This window comes from Nycticebus coucang, chromosome 5, assembly GCF_027406575.1.
Source record: "Nycticebus coucang isolate mNycCou1 chromosome 5, mNycCou1.pri, whole genome shotgun sequence".
Classification (NCBI taxonomy): Eukaryota; Metazoa; Chordata; class Mammalia; order Primates; family Lorisidae; genus Nycticebus; species Nycticebus coucang.
The window spans coordinates 119,580,257-119,594,196 of record NC_069784.1 but is presented as its reverse complement, the minus strand read 5'-3'; the positions used below and the strand labels follow the sequence as shown (position 1 = coordinate 119,594,196).

Here is a 13,940-nt window from a genome sequence, read left to right as displayed (position 1 = left end):
AATAAGGCTAAGAGACGAGAACCAATCCGCTCAGGGACCCAGCAAGAGGGGCCCTGAACATGGAGTATCTAACTTCAAAGATCTGGACTTACCTCACAGGGGAAGGTTAATGTGGGAAGAAATTTGCACAAAGGGACCAGGTTAAAGGTCCCTCAAGACTGAGCACTCCCGGTGTTAAACAGGACAAGACCAGAACAACAACAGCAGCCATGACACTGAGTGCCCATTACATGCTGGAATTTGCAAGCTTTTCTGCTTCTCCCAGCAACATCATTGCTTTGTTGTTGTTGTTTGTTTTTGATGGGGAAAGAGTAAGTGTTTTGCCCAAGTACTAGTTTTCTATTCCTGCTGTAACACAGTACCACACCCCTCGTGGCATAAAACTTTACGAATCTGTCTTGCAATTCTGTAGGTCAGAAGCCTAACAGAGGTCTTCCCAGGCTGAAGTCGAGATGTTGGTTGGGGCGACCCTTTCTGCAATTTTTAGGGGAGATTCTGTTTCTTTGCCTCTTCTGGTTTCTGAGGTGACCCACATACTATGCTCACAGCCCCCTTCCTCTGGCTTCAAGGCCGTTGACAGCAGTTTGAGTCTTGCATCTCCGTGTGGCATCTGTTTTTCCATAGTCACAGTGTCTCTCTGCCTAGCACTACTGAGGGCCTAACTCCCCACCTCAGGGCCTTAACTTATTCCCATGTGCAAAGTCCCCTTTCCCTTACACCTCTAAGGTAACATATTCACAGGTTCTGGGGATTAGGATGTGGATGACTTTGGTGGGTGGGTGGGCATTATTTTTGCCTTCTATACTGAGATTAAAGATCTAGCACCAGGGTCCAGGCCACTTCATCTGTCACCATTTCCCTGTGCCATCCTGGAACCCAGTCCATTCTCAATATAGTAGCCAAAGCTATCCATTACAAATATCTCAGATCATGTCAATGCAATTCTCTGTTCCAACCTTCCTGTGACTCCTGATTTCATTCTGAACTAAGGACAAGTCCTTCTGATGGCCTGGAAGTCCCTGAAGGATCCTCCCCCGAACCCCCCTCACTCTGCTCTGACACACTGGCGTTTGCCTTCCTTGAACACTATATAGCTTCCTCACTCACCACCAGGTGTACTGTTGGAGCCTTGAGTGGGAAGGGGCTTTGCTTTTTCATTCTGCTACCCATTCCAGGATGCTGAAGTGGAGTGGGAGGGAGGGCCTGGCCTGGTTCCAGGACGTATCCTCTTCCCTGACTGGAGGCATGGGAGGGGAAATGGAAGGAGGGTGAATATATCCTGACTGCATTGTCTGCAGTTATGCAAAGAGGCTACCCCTGTTCCTCTGGCTAATCCCAACTTCTCATTGATCAGTGCTGTGAGGTTAAAGTCTATACACTCACTTCTGCAAAGGGTGTACATATGAGGTTTATAGGGATCTCTGAAGGGACTGTAGAGTTTCCTTAGGTGGTGGATCTGGCTGGCTCCAGGGGGACCTCTTCAACAACCCCTGGCTCCTGCCCATAGCAGAACCCTTCCTTCCCCCGCCCCCGACCCCGTTTCTCTCTTTCTTTCTTTTTAAATAGAGACAGATTCTCACTCTGTCACCCTAGGCTGGAGGGCAGTGGTGTTATCATAGCTCACTTCAATCTCAAACTCCTGGGCTCAAGCGATCCTCCTTCCTCAAGTCAGACTCCTAAGTAGCTGGGTATACGGGTGTGCATTATCACACCAGCAAAATTTTTAAATTTTTCTATAGAGATGGGGGTCTCGCTAAGTTGCCCAAGATGGTCTTGAACTCCTGGCCTCAACTGATCCTTTCCCTTTGGCCTCCTAAAGCGCTGGGATTGCCTGCATGAGCCGCTATATCTGGCCACCCCATTGTTTCTCACCACTGGGAAACCCTTGCCCAGGTTAGGCTACCACTGAGAGTGCTCAATTCCAGCAACCTTCCTCTATCTCAAACCAAAGGCGCCAGGAACTTGTCCATCCTGGACAGACATGACGGGATCACAGGTGGCTCTATAGCTTCCTCTCTCCCCACCCTGCCAGATCCTTCCGAGGCTCTCTTCCTTGCTCTGGTAGGAGGCATATGGAGGTTAACAAGTCTGATTCCTAAATGTAATTCCTGCTTCATCCTCAAGGATTCTCTTGGAGCCTCATACTTGGCTTTGGTGAGTGTGGAGAGTCACTTCCTTCCCCACTGGCTCTTCCAGACCCCAAACTCAAGACTGCAAAGACCCTCTCCCTATCTCCCAGTTTCCCAGCCTGGCAGGGGGAGGAGGGTGAGGAGACAGGCATGGAAGAGGGCTTTGGGGGTGAGGAAGGAAGCAGAGTCTTTTGGCTGTCTCTTAAAAACTCCAAGGAAGATATCTCTCTTTAGACTGTGCAGCTTGGATTTGGTTCTTCAGTGCCAGAAAATCAGGAAAACTTACACGAGCTATTATAGATGTAAAAGTCAACAGGGTAGTCAGTTACGGTGGCATGAAAGGTTAAAGCCAAACAAAATAATGTCATCAGCTGGTCAAATAACAGCAACATGTTGGCTAGATTTGCTTAACTGGTAAAGAAACACTGGATCCAAGGGATCCATGGTCTAAAATTTCATTTTCTTACATCTTCTTGAAGAAGATATAAATTTTATGCTAACAATATTACTTGTTCATGGCTAATAATTTGAAGACTTTTGAATTTGAGTACACTTATTTTTAATTTGAGAATTTTTTCCATGTTTAAAAAATAATATATGAAAAATAAAATAATGTATCTTTCCAGCAGAAACTTGAGAAAACAGAAACGTTTCAACAGGAAAATAAAAAATAACCCACAATTGCCCAGCTGAGAGATAATCAAATTTGGTGGGAAATAGGATTCTCATATGAGATAACATAGGATTGCATCATGAAAGAAAGAACAAACTTCATTCTGATTTTACTTTGGTTTACTTTTTGTGTTGGAAAGTTATTCAATGAACACATCTGGGGAAATGAGATTTGGGATATGGAATTTATCTAAAACCACTAGGGTCCTGAGACAACAGAAATCTCTGCTTTGTTTTAAATGAGCTCACAGCAGCAAAAAGAAATATTTATCCATAAGAAGAAACTCTCAGGGTCCATTTTATCCTCTTCACTAACATTTACCCAGTCCTGGTGTGCCTTGCATGTAAGGTTCAGCGTGTATTATGTATTATTACTAATACACGGCTGCTGAGGTCTCACGTGGGTGCTGAACAAATGAGAAACCACTATGGGATGGGGCTGAAAGGAGACTCCTTAAGTCAGAGGAGACCTCTGGTGAACCCTTGGGGATATACATTTTCCATGGTGTAAGTTGGTTTCCTCTCTCTGTGCTCTGCGGATTGAAAAGAAGAGCCATGAGCTGCCATAAAACCGTGGGGAGACAGGATCCAGGTGCTCGTGGGGAGCAGGGAGGCAGCCTGGGAACAGGTTCAGCTCCAGGCGGCCACACCAGGTGGCATGAAGATGTCTTCTCTTGTGTAATATGTCAACTAGAGGGTGACAGCAGTTGGGAACCCACAGCCTTAGAATCCCCTATTTTACCCAGCCCCTCTAGAAGATTTCCTAGTAGTTCTTTATAATTAAAATGATGCTATTTTCATGTCCTTTAAAGTTGTTTTTTAATTTTTAAAGTGAAGAGTGTACAAATAAGCCAGAATGAGAAAAAGGAACTGTAATTCTGAAACACTTGAAAATGACACATTACCTACCCCTTTGCTGAGGAATTTCTTAGAATGGATAATGGCCGATCTAGAAACTTTCTGCTGGAAGCCAGGCCTCATTCCATGGGGCCTACAGGGCCAGGCTGCCCTCTCCTCTGCTTTACTTCCAAGGAAGTCAAAGCTCACAATGGTTAAGAGTAGGAGCCAGAATCCCAACCCGGGAAGCAGGCTTAGCTACCAGGCTTTGCTGCTTCTGATGTGCTTCCTCACATTCAGACCCACTACTCCCTTACCACGGTCACCCAGAGTGTGCCTCCTCCACGGTGAGAGGCAGTGGGGTGCATGGTAGACGCCCTGCGCTCTGGAGCCACACGCCGGGGCCTGCACCAGAGTGTTGGCAACAGTCCAGTGGCCTGCCCTGGGCAAGCCATCTAATCTCTCTAAACTTTATTTTCTTTCTCTATAAAATGGGCAAGATCCTGCCTATCACAAGGGATTGTTTAGGGGAACTAAGTAAGACAGTGCTTAAAAAGGACTTGGCAGAATGTCTGGCTCACAGAGAGAATGGTGCTCATTATGACTCCTGATCATTACTGTCACCTTAGAAACCAGGGAGACCTCTGCATTGATGCCACCATGAAACAGGGTGGATCTTGTGATTGATTAGGGGAAATTCCACAAATAGGGTGCAGAGAAATGTGTGTGTGTGGGGGGGATGATGGAGGAGTGGCATCCAGGAAAGAAGTTAAGAGCTCCTCTCAGATGGACATGGGGGTGTTTGTGTCCCAAACATTTGGCTAATGGAGAGAGAAACATGGGGGAAGGCAGAAAAGGGGGTGAAAGGACGCTGGGATGGCCTTTGGCTGCTGAGCCTGGGGAGGACTGAGATGGGGCTGGGAAGTGGAGCCAGTAAGCGCAGGAGCTCAGTGGGGAACAGGTCAGTGGGGGAAGGAAAAGTCCAGGTCCCTCACTTTCCCAATGCTGACTGCACAAAACTAGCAAGAGACTAGATTCTGATGGGGATGAGACTCGTAAGATCAGAGAGAAGTTAGAGTCCCAGTGAAGCAGACAGACAGCGTGGCCTCAGCCCCTCAGAGGAGATTCGGCTCAGCCATCCTCCGTACTGCAGGGAGATCTATTTATTTCATGACTAGAATGCGAAAAGGAGAATGCTCCTTCCATTTTGGCCTGGGGCTCTGGAATGTCCAGTTACAAGACTAGTATATGCTATGGAGAGACTTCACATCCCCAGCCTCTTGCTGTCACTGGTATGTCAGCCCTGAGATAGTCTGGAAAGGAACAAGAGCCAGCACCTTTCTGATAACATTTAAAATCCTTGGATTTATATAATGTGACATGATAGCAGGGTCATTGTTTAGCTCTTGGCTTAGCTATGAATGCCCGGGGCAGAACACCAAAGGAAAAAGTCTCCTTTGAAAGCTTTCTTAGAACAAATTGAGGGAGTTCGCTGGTTAATGCAAACACATGCCCAAACAAGTCCCGGTGTGTCTCGGGAGTGCATGGAGCTGGCAAGCTCACTGGCATGCGGAGCGCGAGGGATTAGCAAGGGGTCTTGGGGGTCTGCAATGCCGGCTGTGTGGTATCTCTCATGTATCTCTTTAGGATGAGGACTGGTGGTACCCAAACTGGAAGACAGGCCATCAGAAAGTACATAGTTCCCAACGTCTCAGGCTATACAAGATGCAGAAAGGTTTTCCTTTTTCTTTTCTTTTCTTTTTTTTTTTTTTTTTTTGTAAGACAGTCTTGCTCTTTTACCCAGGTTAGAATGCTGTGGGGTCAGCCTAGCTCACAGCAACCTCAAGCTCCTAGGCTCAAGCAATCCTCCTGCCTCAGCTTCCCAAGTAGCTGGAACTACAGGTGCCTGCCACAACATCTGGCTAATTTTTCTATTGTCAGTAGAGACAGGGTCTCACTCTTACTCAGGCTGGTCTCGAACTCCTGAGCTCAAGCACAGTCCTGCCTTAGGCTCCCAGAGTGTTAGGTTGCCTGCATGAACCACCATGCTGAGCCATACAGATGATTCAGTAGCTTATAAATAAATCTGCAGAAATACAACCAGAGTTTCCAGGGTGAAGAGCAGGCAAATACGAATGCAAAATAATGAGACTGTATTTGGGGTGGGGGTGGGAGTGGAGAACAAAGGACTGATTTTTAAACTAAGGCTGCAGGGAGTTCCAGATAAGTTTTAAACGTTGTGGCATCCCTGGAATAACTGTGTAGCCTCCTACTTGACTCTTTTGAAAGGTTAACAGTCATTTGAATATCAAGTTCATGTGCATAAAGCATATCAGTTCATTTTTAAGACAAAACTTTAGTCACATTGTATCTGTGAGTCCCAATCATTTGAATTTTTTTTTTTTTTTAAATCAGAGAAAGTCAAAGGTATAAGGGTTAGAGGGGGGAAGAAAGCTGGCAAAGAGATTAGGAAAATAAATGTTTCTCCAGTCCTTGCCAACCATCTTCACTAGTTGATGGAGTGGTGGATGGATGAACTCTACCACATGCTTGTTCTGGGGTCCTGCTTCTGGATGTCCCCTTGGGTCAGCAGTTCTCAACCTGTGGGTAGCAACCCACAGGAACTGTATGAAAGGCTCACGCCATTAGGAAGGTTGAGAACCACTGCCTTAGATCCAGCCACAGGGTGTAACTTACTGGCAGCAAATCCCCTTTCAGCTCAGATCTAGGGCATTATGTGATTGTTTATGCAAAGTGTGTGAAGTACTGTACTGACCTTTATTTTATATTTCTACTCCAGCTGGAGGAAAATGCTCCATGGGGACTGGGCCTCCCAAAGAGCTCCCGGCTTTTGGTGGGATTAAGTACAGTTATGGGGTGTTTGGAAGAGCATCCTCCATTCCTTCAGGCTTAAAGGAGGGACGGTGACCCAGAACTCAGGACAAAAGAGTCCCAAGAGGCAGAAATGCTGGCAGGAGGGACCTCTGCTGTGTGTTAGTATATCAAAGAGAATTTGGAATTATAAAAAGAAATAAGAAATTCTCTATGCTAAGATAATTTCTGAAGTGTCACAACCTGATAAGAACCGAAATGAATGTGAAATAAACTTGCCAGGCAAAAACTCTTTTATCAGATAACTTTGGTCCCTCACACTTATGACTTCAACAGACTCAGTGAAGATTTCTCATGGTTTATTTACTCCAGTATTTAAAAACAAAACAGTTCAATATGTTCTCCGTGTAAGAGGTAATTCTGGAATACGTTTTAACTAGACTAAGGAAAATGTACATTTTCACTTGTTACCTAGTAAAGTTAAGGCTATCACTCTCTGGGGGTCATTTCCTCTGTTCTCATTCGTGTTTTCTGCCCTCCTTCCCACCCACCCCCACCCTGCCAACAAAAACAACAACAAAAAACCCCCAAGCAAAAAAGCCCTTAAGCAATAAAACTGGTATCCAAGAAAAACATTTAGTTTGAAAAGGAGTTGAAAAATGTAGCCTTGGAAGGACCACTGCTTACATGGGATTGTTCAACAAATTCCTGTTGTGTGAGGTTTGGCATATACTTTCTAAAAATATAAGCATCTGGGGAAGCGAGACAAAGCCCAGGTCTTGGACCAAAGGAGGCACACAGTGTGAATCTGTTAGTGATTATATCCATAATGAAATATGTGCCCAAATTTAGCAGTGTAAAATCTAATACAATGAGAAAGCCCAGCAGGAATGGTCCTTACCATAATATATAGCCAACAGAGAAGGTGCATATGGCGGTGAGTCCACTGCTCCTGCTGGGATACTGATGGTGCGATGTCCTCATCTCGATTAATATAAAGGGCAAAACCGTCGTGTGCTGAAAAAGAACAGAGACTAGGTGACACAGATTCTTATCATCGCCTCTCTGTATTGTTTTTTTTCTCCAGTAAGAGAATGCATGCTGCACATTCCTAGGAACGCGCTGAGAGGAACACAGTCTGCGGTTCACCGAAGAGAGAGCGCAGACACAGACGGAAACATGTAGACCATCAGTTGGTCCCCTGGTATTTTCATTGCGTGTATTAATTTTTGAAATTTTATCTTTCCAGTCATGGGAAATTTTCTACAACACAGAAAGATGTATAGAAAAAGAAATTGGAACATGAGAAAGGAATAAAAATAACCACTGTCAACTTTTGGGTTGATGTCCTGTTTCCCTCCGCCCTGTTCCTACTGACATACACATAGTTAAGATCCTACTGTGCATGCAATTTTGTCTTGAAATTTTATCACAATATTTTAGCATAAGAATATTTGGTAGGTCATTTTAGAAATTCTTCTAGAACATCAGCTCTGACCAGAGCTGCCTACAACTCCATTCTGTGGATGCACCAAGGTTTATTTCACCAATCCCTGTTCTTGGACATTAAGATGTAAAAGGTTTTCAAGTTCTCATTTATTAAAAAAACATCATCATGAACATTTTTTATAGAACTCTTTGAATGTTAAATTATTTGTTTATAGTCAAAGGCCACAAAGATTTTCAGGCTGTTGATATGTAATGCCAGATAGAATGTCAAATTATGTGTGTCTCCGCAGCAGGTAAGGAAACGATACCAAAACAGCTTCCAGAAAGGGCGTGCCAGTTTGCCCCAGCACACATTTACAAATGATGTTTGAAGACAGGATCCTAGGAGCCAAGTGGAACATTACTGTTGTTTTTTTGATCCAAGGGCTACTCTGGATGCTGAGATCTGTGGACCAGAGTGGAGAAGAAATTTATTCCACCATGGGTAAGAGGAAAGAAAAGTCAAGTTTTTAAATCCCTCAGAGATCCAATCGGTGAATAGATATCAGAGCAAAAGAGCTTCTTAGATAAAACTAGGTCAGGATATAGGTTTATTTCCAACACTGGAGATTTTCTCAAGAGTACAAATACGGAAGAACTGAAAACTGACCCATTAGCAGGCTTAAATTCTATTTAATTCCTTCTAAACAGTCACCAAAAAAGCTTTGTCCTGCTCTTGCTGTAATGTTTGCATATTCAAGGAAAAGGCAGGAAATTGAATGCTATTATTTTCAAACTCTAATACCTATTTTAGTAAAATGGTACCAGGTGGTAGACAGACCTCGGAGGGCAAAAGATATGTTGAGGATATCAAGGTGAATGTCTTTCAAACAACTTATTGTTTATATTCTTAGAAGAAGAAAAAAAGACAGACACAATTTTGTAAGAAATATCAAGACCTGACATTCTTTGCTTCAAACATTCTCCTCGGGGTAATAGTTCTGACTGTCAATACATTAGTAATTAGGGTGTGCCATTCCCAGAAAGTCAGGTGAGTGATCCCAACAGTCGGGTAGCTTTCTATTTTTTTTAATCTTTCATCTTACCTATTATTATTTCTTAAAACACTGTAATTAGCTTCGAAGGGAACCATACAAAATGCAGATGTGTGCTAATTCAGAGAACGTATGCATTTTCAAGATCTATTCTATTGGTTTTTCATTATTCTAGTTACCTCAGATGACCTTGGGAGAGAAATTTCACCAACAGTTTGCCGATGCCAATAATAGTTTTACAATGGTGTGTTCACGTAAAATTCAAATATATAGCTAGCAATGAGGCTATGTCTTATCAAATCTTTTTTTTTTTTTATTGTTGGGGATTCATTGAGGGTACAATAAGCCAGGTTACACTGATTGCAATTGTTAGGCAAAGTCCCTCTTGCAATCATGTCTTGCCCCCATAAAGTGTGACACACACCAAGGTCCCACCTCCCTCCCTCCGTCACTCTTTCTGCTTTTCTTCCCCATAACCTTAATTGTCATTAATTGTCCTCATATCAAAATTGAGTACATAGGATTCATGCTTCTCCATTCTTGTGATGCTTTACTAAGAATAATGTCTTCCACTTCCATCCAGGTTAATACGAAGGATGTAAAGTCTCCATTTTTTTTAAATAGCTGAATAGTATTCCATGATGTACATATACCACAGCTTGTTAATCCATTCCTGGGTTGGTGGGCATTTAGGCTGTTTCCACATTTTGGCGGTTGTAAATTGAGCTGCAATGGGCAAGAGACATGAATAGAACCTTCTCTAAAGATGACAGACAAATGGCTAACAAACACATGAAAAAATGTTCATCATCTCTATATATTAGAGAAATGCAAATCAAAACAACCCTGAGATATCATCTAACCCCAGTGAGAATGGCCCACATCACAAAATCTCAAAACTGCAGATGCTGGCGTGGATGTGGAGAGAAGGTAACACTTTTACACTGCTGGTGGGACTGCAAACTAGTACAATCTTTCTGGAAGGAAGTATGGAGAAACCTCAAAGCACTCAAGCTAGACCTCCTGTTTGATCCTGCAATCCCATTACTGGGCATCTACCCAGAAGGAAAAAAATCCTTTTATCATAAGGACACTTATACCAAATCTTACATAAAAGAAAATTATCTGCAAATCAAACCTTTAAACTGAACAAAAAAAATGCTAATCTGATGGCCTGGGCAGATCATAGATGATAATCATTTTTGGCTCATCGATGTTAAGGAACTTCTTAAACTCCACCTCTTCATTCATTTCTCCAAACCAAGAAATAAATAATCCACTTTTCTATCAGTTGATGTTGGTTACATAAATGACCACTCTGAATATGCTTTATTATCCAGTTATCACTATTTCATCTAGCCTAGATGCTGATCATCAGAGGTCATGCATGGAAGGAGCAGGCTATGTTCTGACCATGCCAGGCAGAAAAGCCAGTTGAAAAAGTAAAATCTTTCTAGATCACATCATCCCTGGCATCGTCACCACTAAAAAGGAGCAACTGGTTCCATCAGTGACATAACCACTGACAAAATATCTTTTTATGGATCACTGTGAATGGGCAAGTTTGCACAGTGGTCAATCTCAAGATAAAGGTTTTCTACAGCAAGGTATTATAACTCTTTATCACTCAGAATTTTTATGCACTGAAGAAGGTATATTTCCCCTTCTAAAAATTTATAATGCAAGTATGTTTACTCAAAAACAGTCTCTATTAACAAATGCAAAATATTTATTGCAAATATAAATGGTGCCTTAGAGGTAACTAAAATTTTATGTACTAAAAAAAGGGGGGGGGGTAAAAATCTACAAATGGTCTTGCTGAATAACTAAGTAACCTTTAGCAGCTTAGTTATAATTTAAAATGAGCTACGACAAGAAGGTAATTATTTTAGAAGCACAGGTACAAGAAACAGAGTTCCAATCCATTCTTAGGCAACACTCTGCTTTAAGGACTTCAGAATCTGGAGGGAAATACTGAACTCCTTAAGATCATCAGCTGCATAAGAAAAGTTATGTTATGTTTTGTTCATTGTGGTATCTGCAGTGCTTAGAGACAAGCCTGGCACAAAGACGGTGCTCAATCAATATTTGTTGAGATAATTTAATCTTTAAACTAACATCCTAAGTGGGTGTTATTAATTCCATTCCGCAAATGAGGCAAAAAAAAAAAAAAAGGGCTTAGTAAAGTTAATTGTCTTGCTTAAGATCACAGAGCTAGTAAGTCTGCAGGTAGGATTCAAAACCAGTTCTGTCTGCCTCCATATATCATGCTCTTTTTTTTTTGCATTAGAATTATATTTTAAAAAGATATCAGGGTTGAATAATCTTTGAATCAATAAACCTGTGGGATTACATAATTGAAGGTCAGTTACATTATCTTCCATCTGATTAGGTTTTTTTTTCTTTTTTTTTGCTTGGGCCTCAAAATAAACAAAAAAATCTTCACTGTAGAAAATGAATTTTGCTAAATGTGTTCTTTCCCATGTCATATCAATAATTATAAACAATAAAATCAGCTAGCAGGATGTCATAACCTTCTAGTGGTATGATGACAGTTACAGATGGCTGGGAGCACACTCAAGAATAATTTTTTTTATTTCCTCAAACACAAATACCATTTAAAACTTATTCTCTGGTATGGGATCCACTTTGGATAAACAAAAAAGGAGATAATGTCTGGTTACTGTAGGGGTTCTTAAAGAATTGTATTGGACTGTTCTTTGTAGTAGGCTGTCAACAGAACAATTCACCAGCAGCTGAGTTACTGAGTTAAGAACAAGATCTGACTTGTTTTAAGAGGTAAGAAAGAATAAGAGTTGAGAGCCAAGGAATAAACCCATGATCTTCCATAAAAATTCTGTCCTAGAAAGCATGGACTTCAGATGTAACTAGTGATCTCATCCCAAACTCTACTATCCACTGCGGCTCATTTTGATGAAGAGCCGCATTTGGAAGACTGTATCTAAACCAAGAAGCCCAAACCTATTTCAGGCTGTTGCATCCTCTGTGTTTTTCCTTATGTGGTTGGTGTGGGCTGCCGTGATGGAGCGGAGGACCTGTAGGGCTCCCAAGGCAAACTTCTGCCTGCAGAGGGGACCCACCAGGGGCTGTTACCTCCAGGCACAGCAGTCCTCAGACCACAGCAGAAGGCTGATTCCCAGAAGAACCATCACTTAATCATCATGTGAGGACCCTGAAGCAGAAGGGACAGGAAAAGCGGGTTTGTGGGAAGAGGCTCAAAGGAAGAAGCAGTGAAGTGAAGAGGAAAGATCATCTGAGGCCTCGTTCTGGTTGCTTCCCTCCTCACTCTAAGACTGGTGGGTTCTTGCGCATTTGGGAAGCTTAGTATTCTTCTCTGCCAGATTGGGATTGGAGGGCGGTGGATTAAATTGTGCTTCTCAAACTTCTGGCATGAAGCATTAATGTTAAAAGTTTTGCTATAACACACAGAAGGGCTAACTCACCTATGTACTACAGAGCAGACACAGAGCCAGGGCTCATGATACTTTTAGGGGCCCACGAAAATATTTTAATTTCTTTTAAAATCAGAAGAAAAAAAATGAACTTTGCAAGTTGAAGATTATGTTTCCCTATGTCAATGCAGTTATGTACATATGTATATGCACGTGCACACACGCACACCCAGTGATGGGACGAGACCATGAATACAAAGTGCCTGGGGCCTACCAAGGTCAGAGTGTGGCCTTGGCAGGTGACGTGATTTAAAAATATCTTGTACTAGACTGTTTATTGCAGCTCAATTTACAATCGCCAAAATGTGGAAACAGCCTAAATGTCCACCAACCCAGGAATGGATCAACAAGCTGTGGTATATGTATACCATAGAATACTATTCAGCTATTAAAAAAATGGAGACTTTACATCCTTCGTATTAACCTGGATGGACGTGGAAGACATTATTCTTAGTAAAGCATCACAAGAATGGAGAAGCATGAATCCTATGTACTCAATTTTGATATGAGGAAAATTAATGACAGTTAAGGTCATTGGGGGGATGGAAAAGCAGCGAGAGGGAAGGAGGGAGGGAATGGGGCCTTGGGGTAACAATGACTAAAAAAAAAAAATTTTTTTTCTTACTCAATTCACATTGTTTCTTTAATACATGTATTTAAAGGGAAACTTTATGTAAACTCTCATAAATGGACTATCACTTGTCATAAATAGAAGACAGCCACCAAAGTGCCATCAACATGAATTAATCTTAATACATTTTTTCTAGATATGTTCTCTCTGATTCCCAGGCCTGCACTGTGTTATGTAAGGAGATTAGTGAGTAGCAGAAGAGCATTAAAGACATAGTAGCATGAGACAGAGGCTCTCTGAAACAGAATCAGAAGGATTTAAAGATAATTCAGAGAGAATTAACTTTTCTGTATGTGATTTAATGTTGTTTAGTGCCAGGTCCCTGTGCCATATAAATTACCTCTCATACCACCAGAATTACACAGCCTGCACATATGGATGCACTGAAATAGATTATTTGTAAGTTATAGTTGTACCTTCTAACTACTAGATTAATATTGGAAAAATAGAGAAGAATGAATAGGAGTTTACATGCTGATAGAGGAAAATAATGGTACTTGAAGCAACAGGATCACGGCCAGGTACGGTGGCTCATGCCTGTAACCCTAGCACTCTGGAAGGCTGAGGTGGCCACACTGCTTGAACTCAGCAGTTCGAAACCAGCCTGTGCAAGAACAAGACCCCATCTCTACTAAAAATATAAACATTGAGGCAAGAGGATCTCTTGAGCCCAAGAGTTTGAAGTTGCTGTGAGCTATGATGATGTCATGGCACTCTACCCAGGACCACAGTGTGAAACTCTGTCTCAAAAAAAAAAGAAGACGACAAAGAAGAAAGAAACAGGTTCACTCTGCACAAGAAGGATCTGCTGGCTATTGGGAAAGGCATTTTAACTATCAGTGATGGCAAACAGCGGCCTATACTCTCCAGGAAAGTTTTCGAA

General features: G+C 42.2%; 1 protein-coding gene across 1 annotated transcript in view; it reads right to left on the bottom strand.

Moving 5' to 3' along the window:
• Positions 1-13,940, bottom strand: part of AIG1 (androgen induced 1) — a 281,622-nt gene that overhangs the window by 43,031 nt on the left and 224,651 nt on the right. Inside the window, exon 4 of the mRNA XM_053592198.1 lies at positions 7,372-7,487. Coding sequence (XP_053448173.1) covers positions 7,372-7,487 — 116 coding nt within the window. The remainder of the gene's footprint in view (positions 1-7,371; positions 7,488-13,940) is intronic.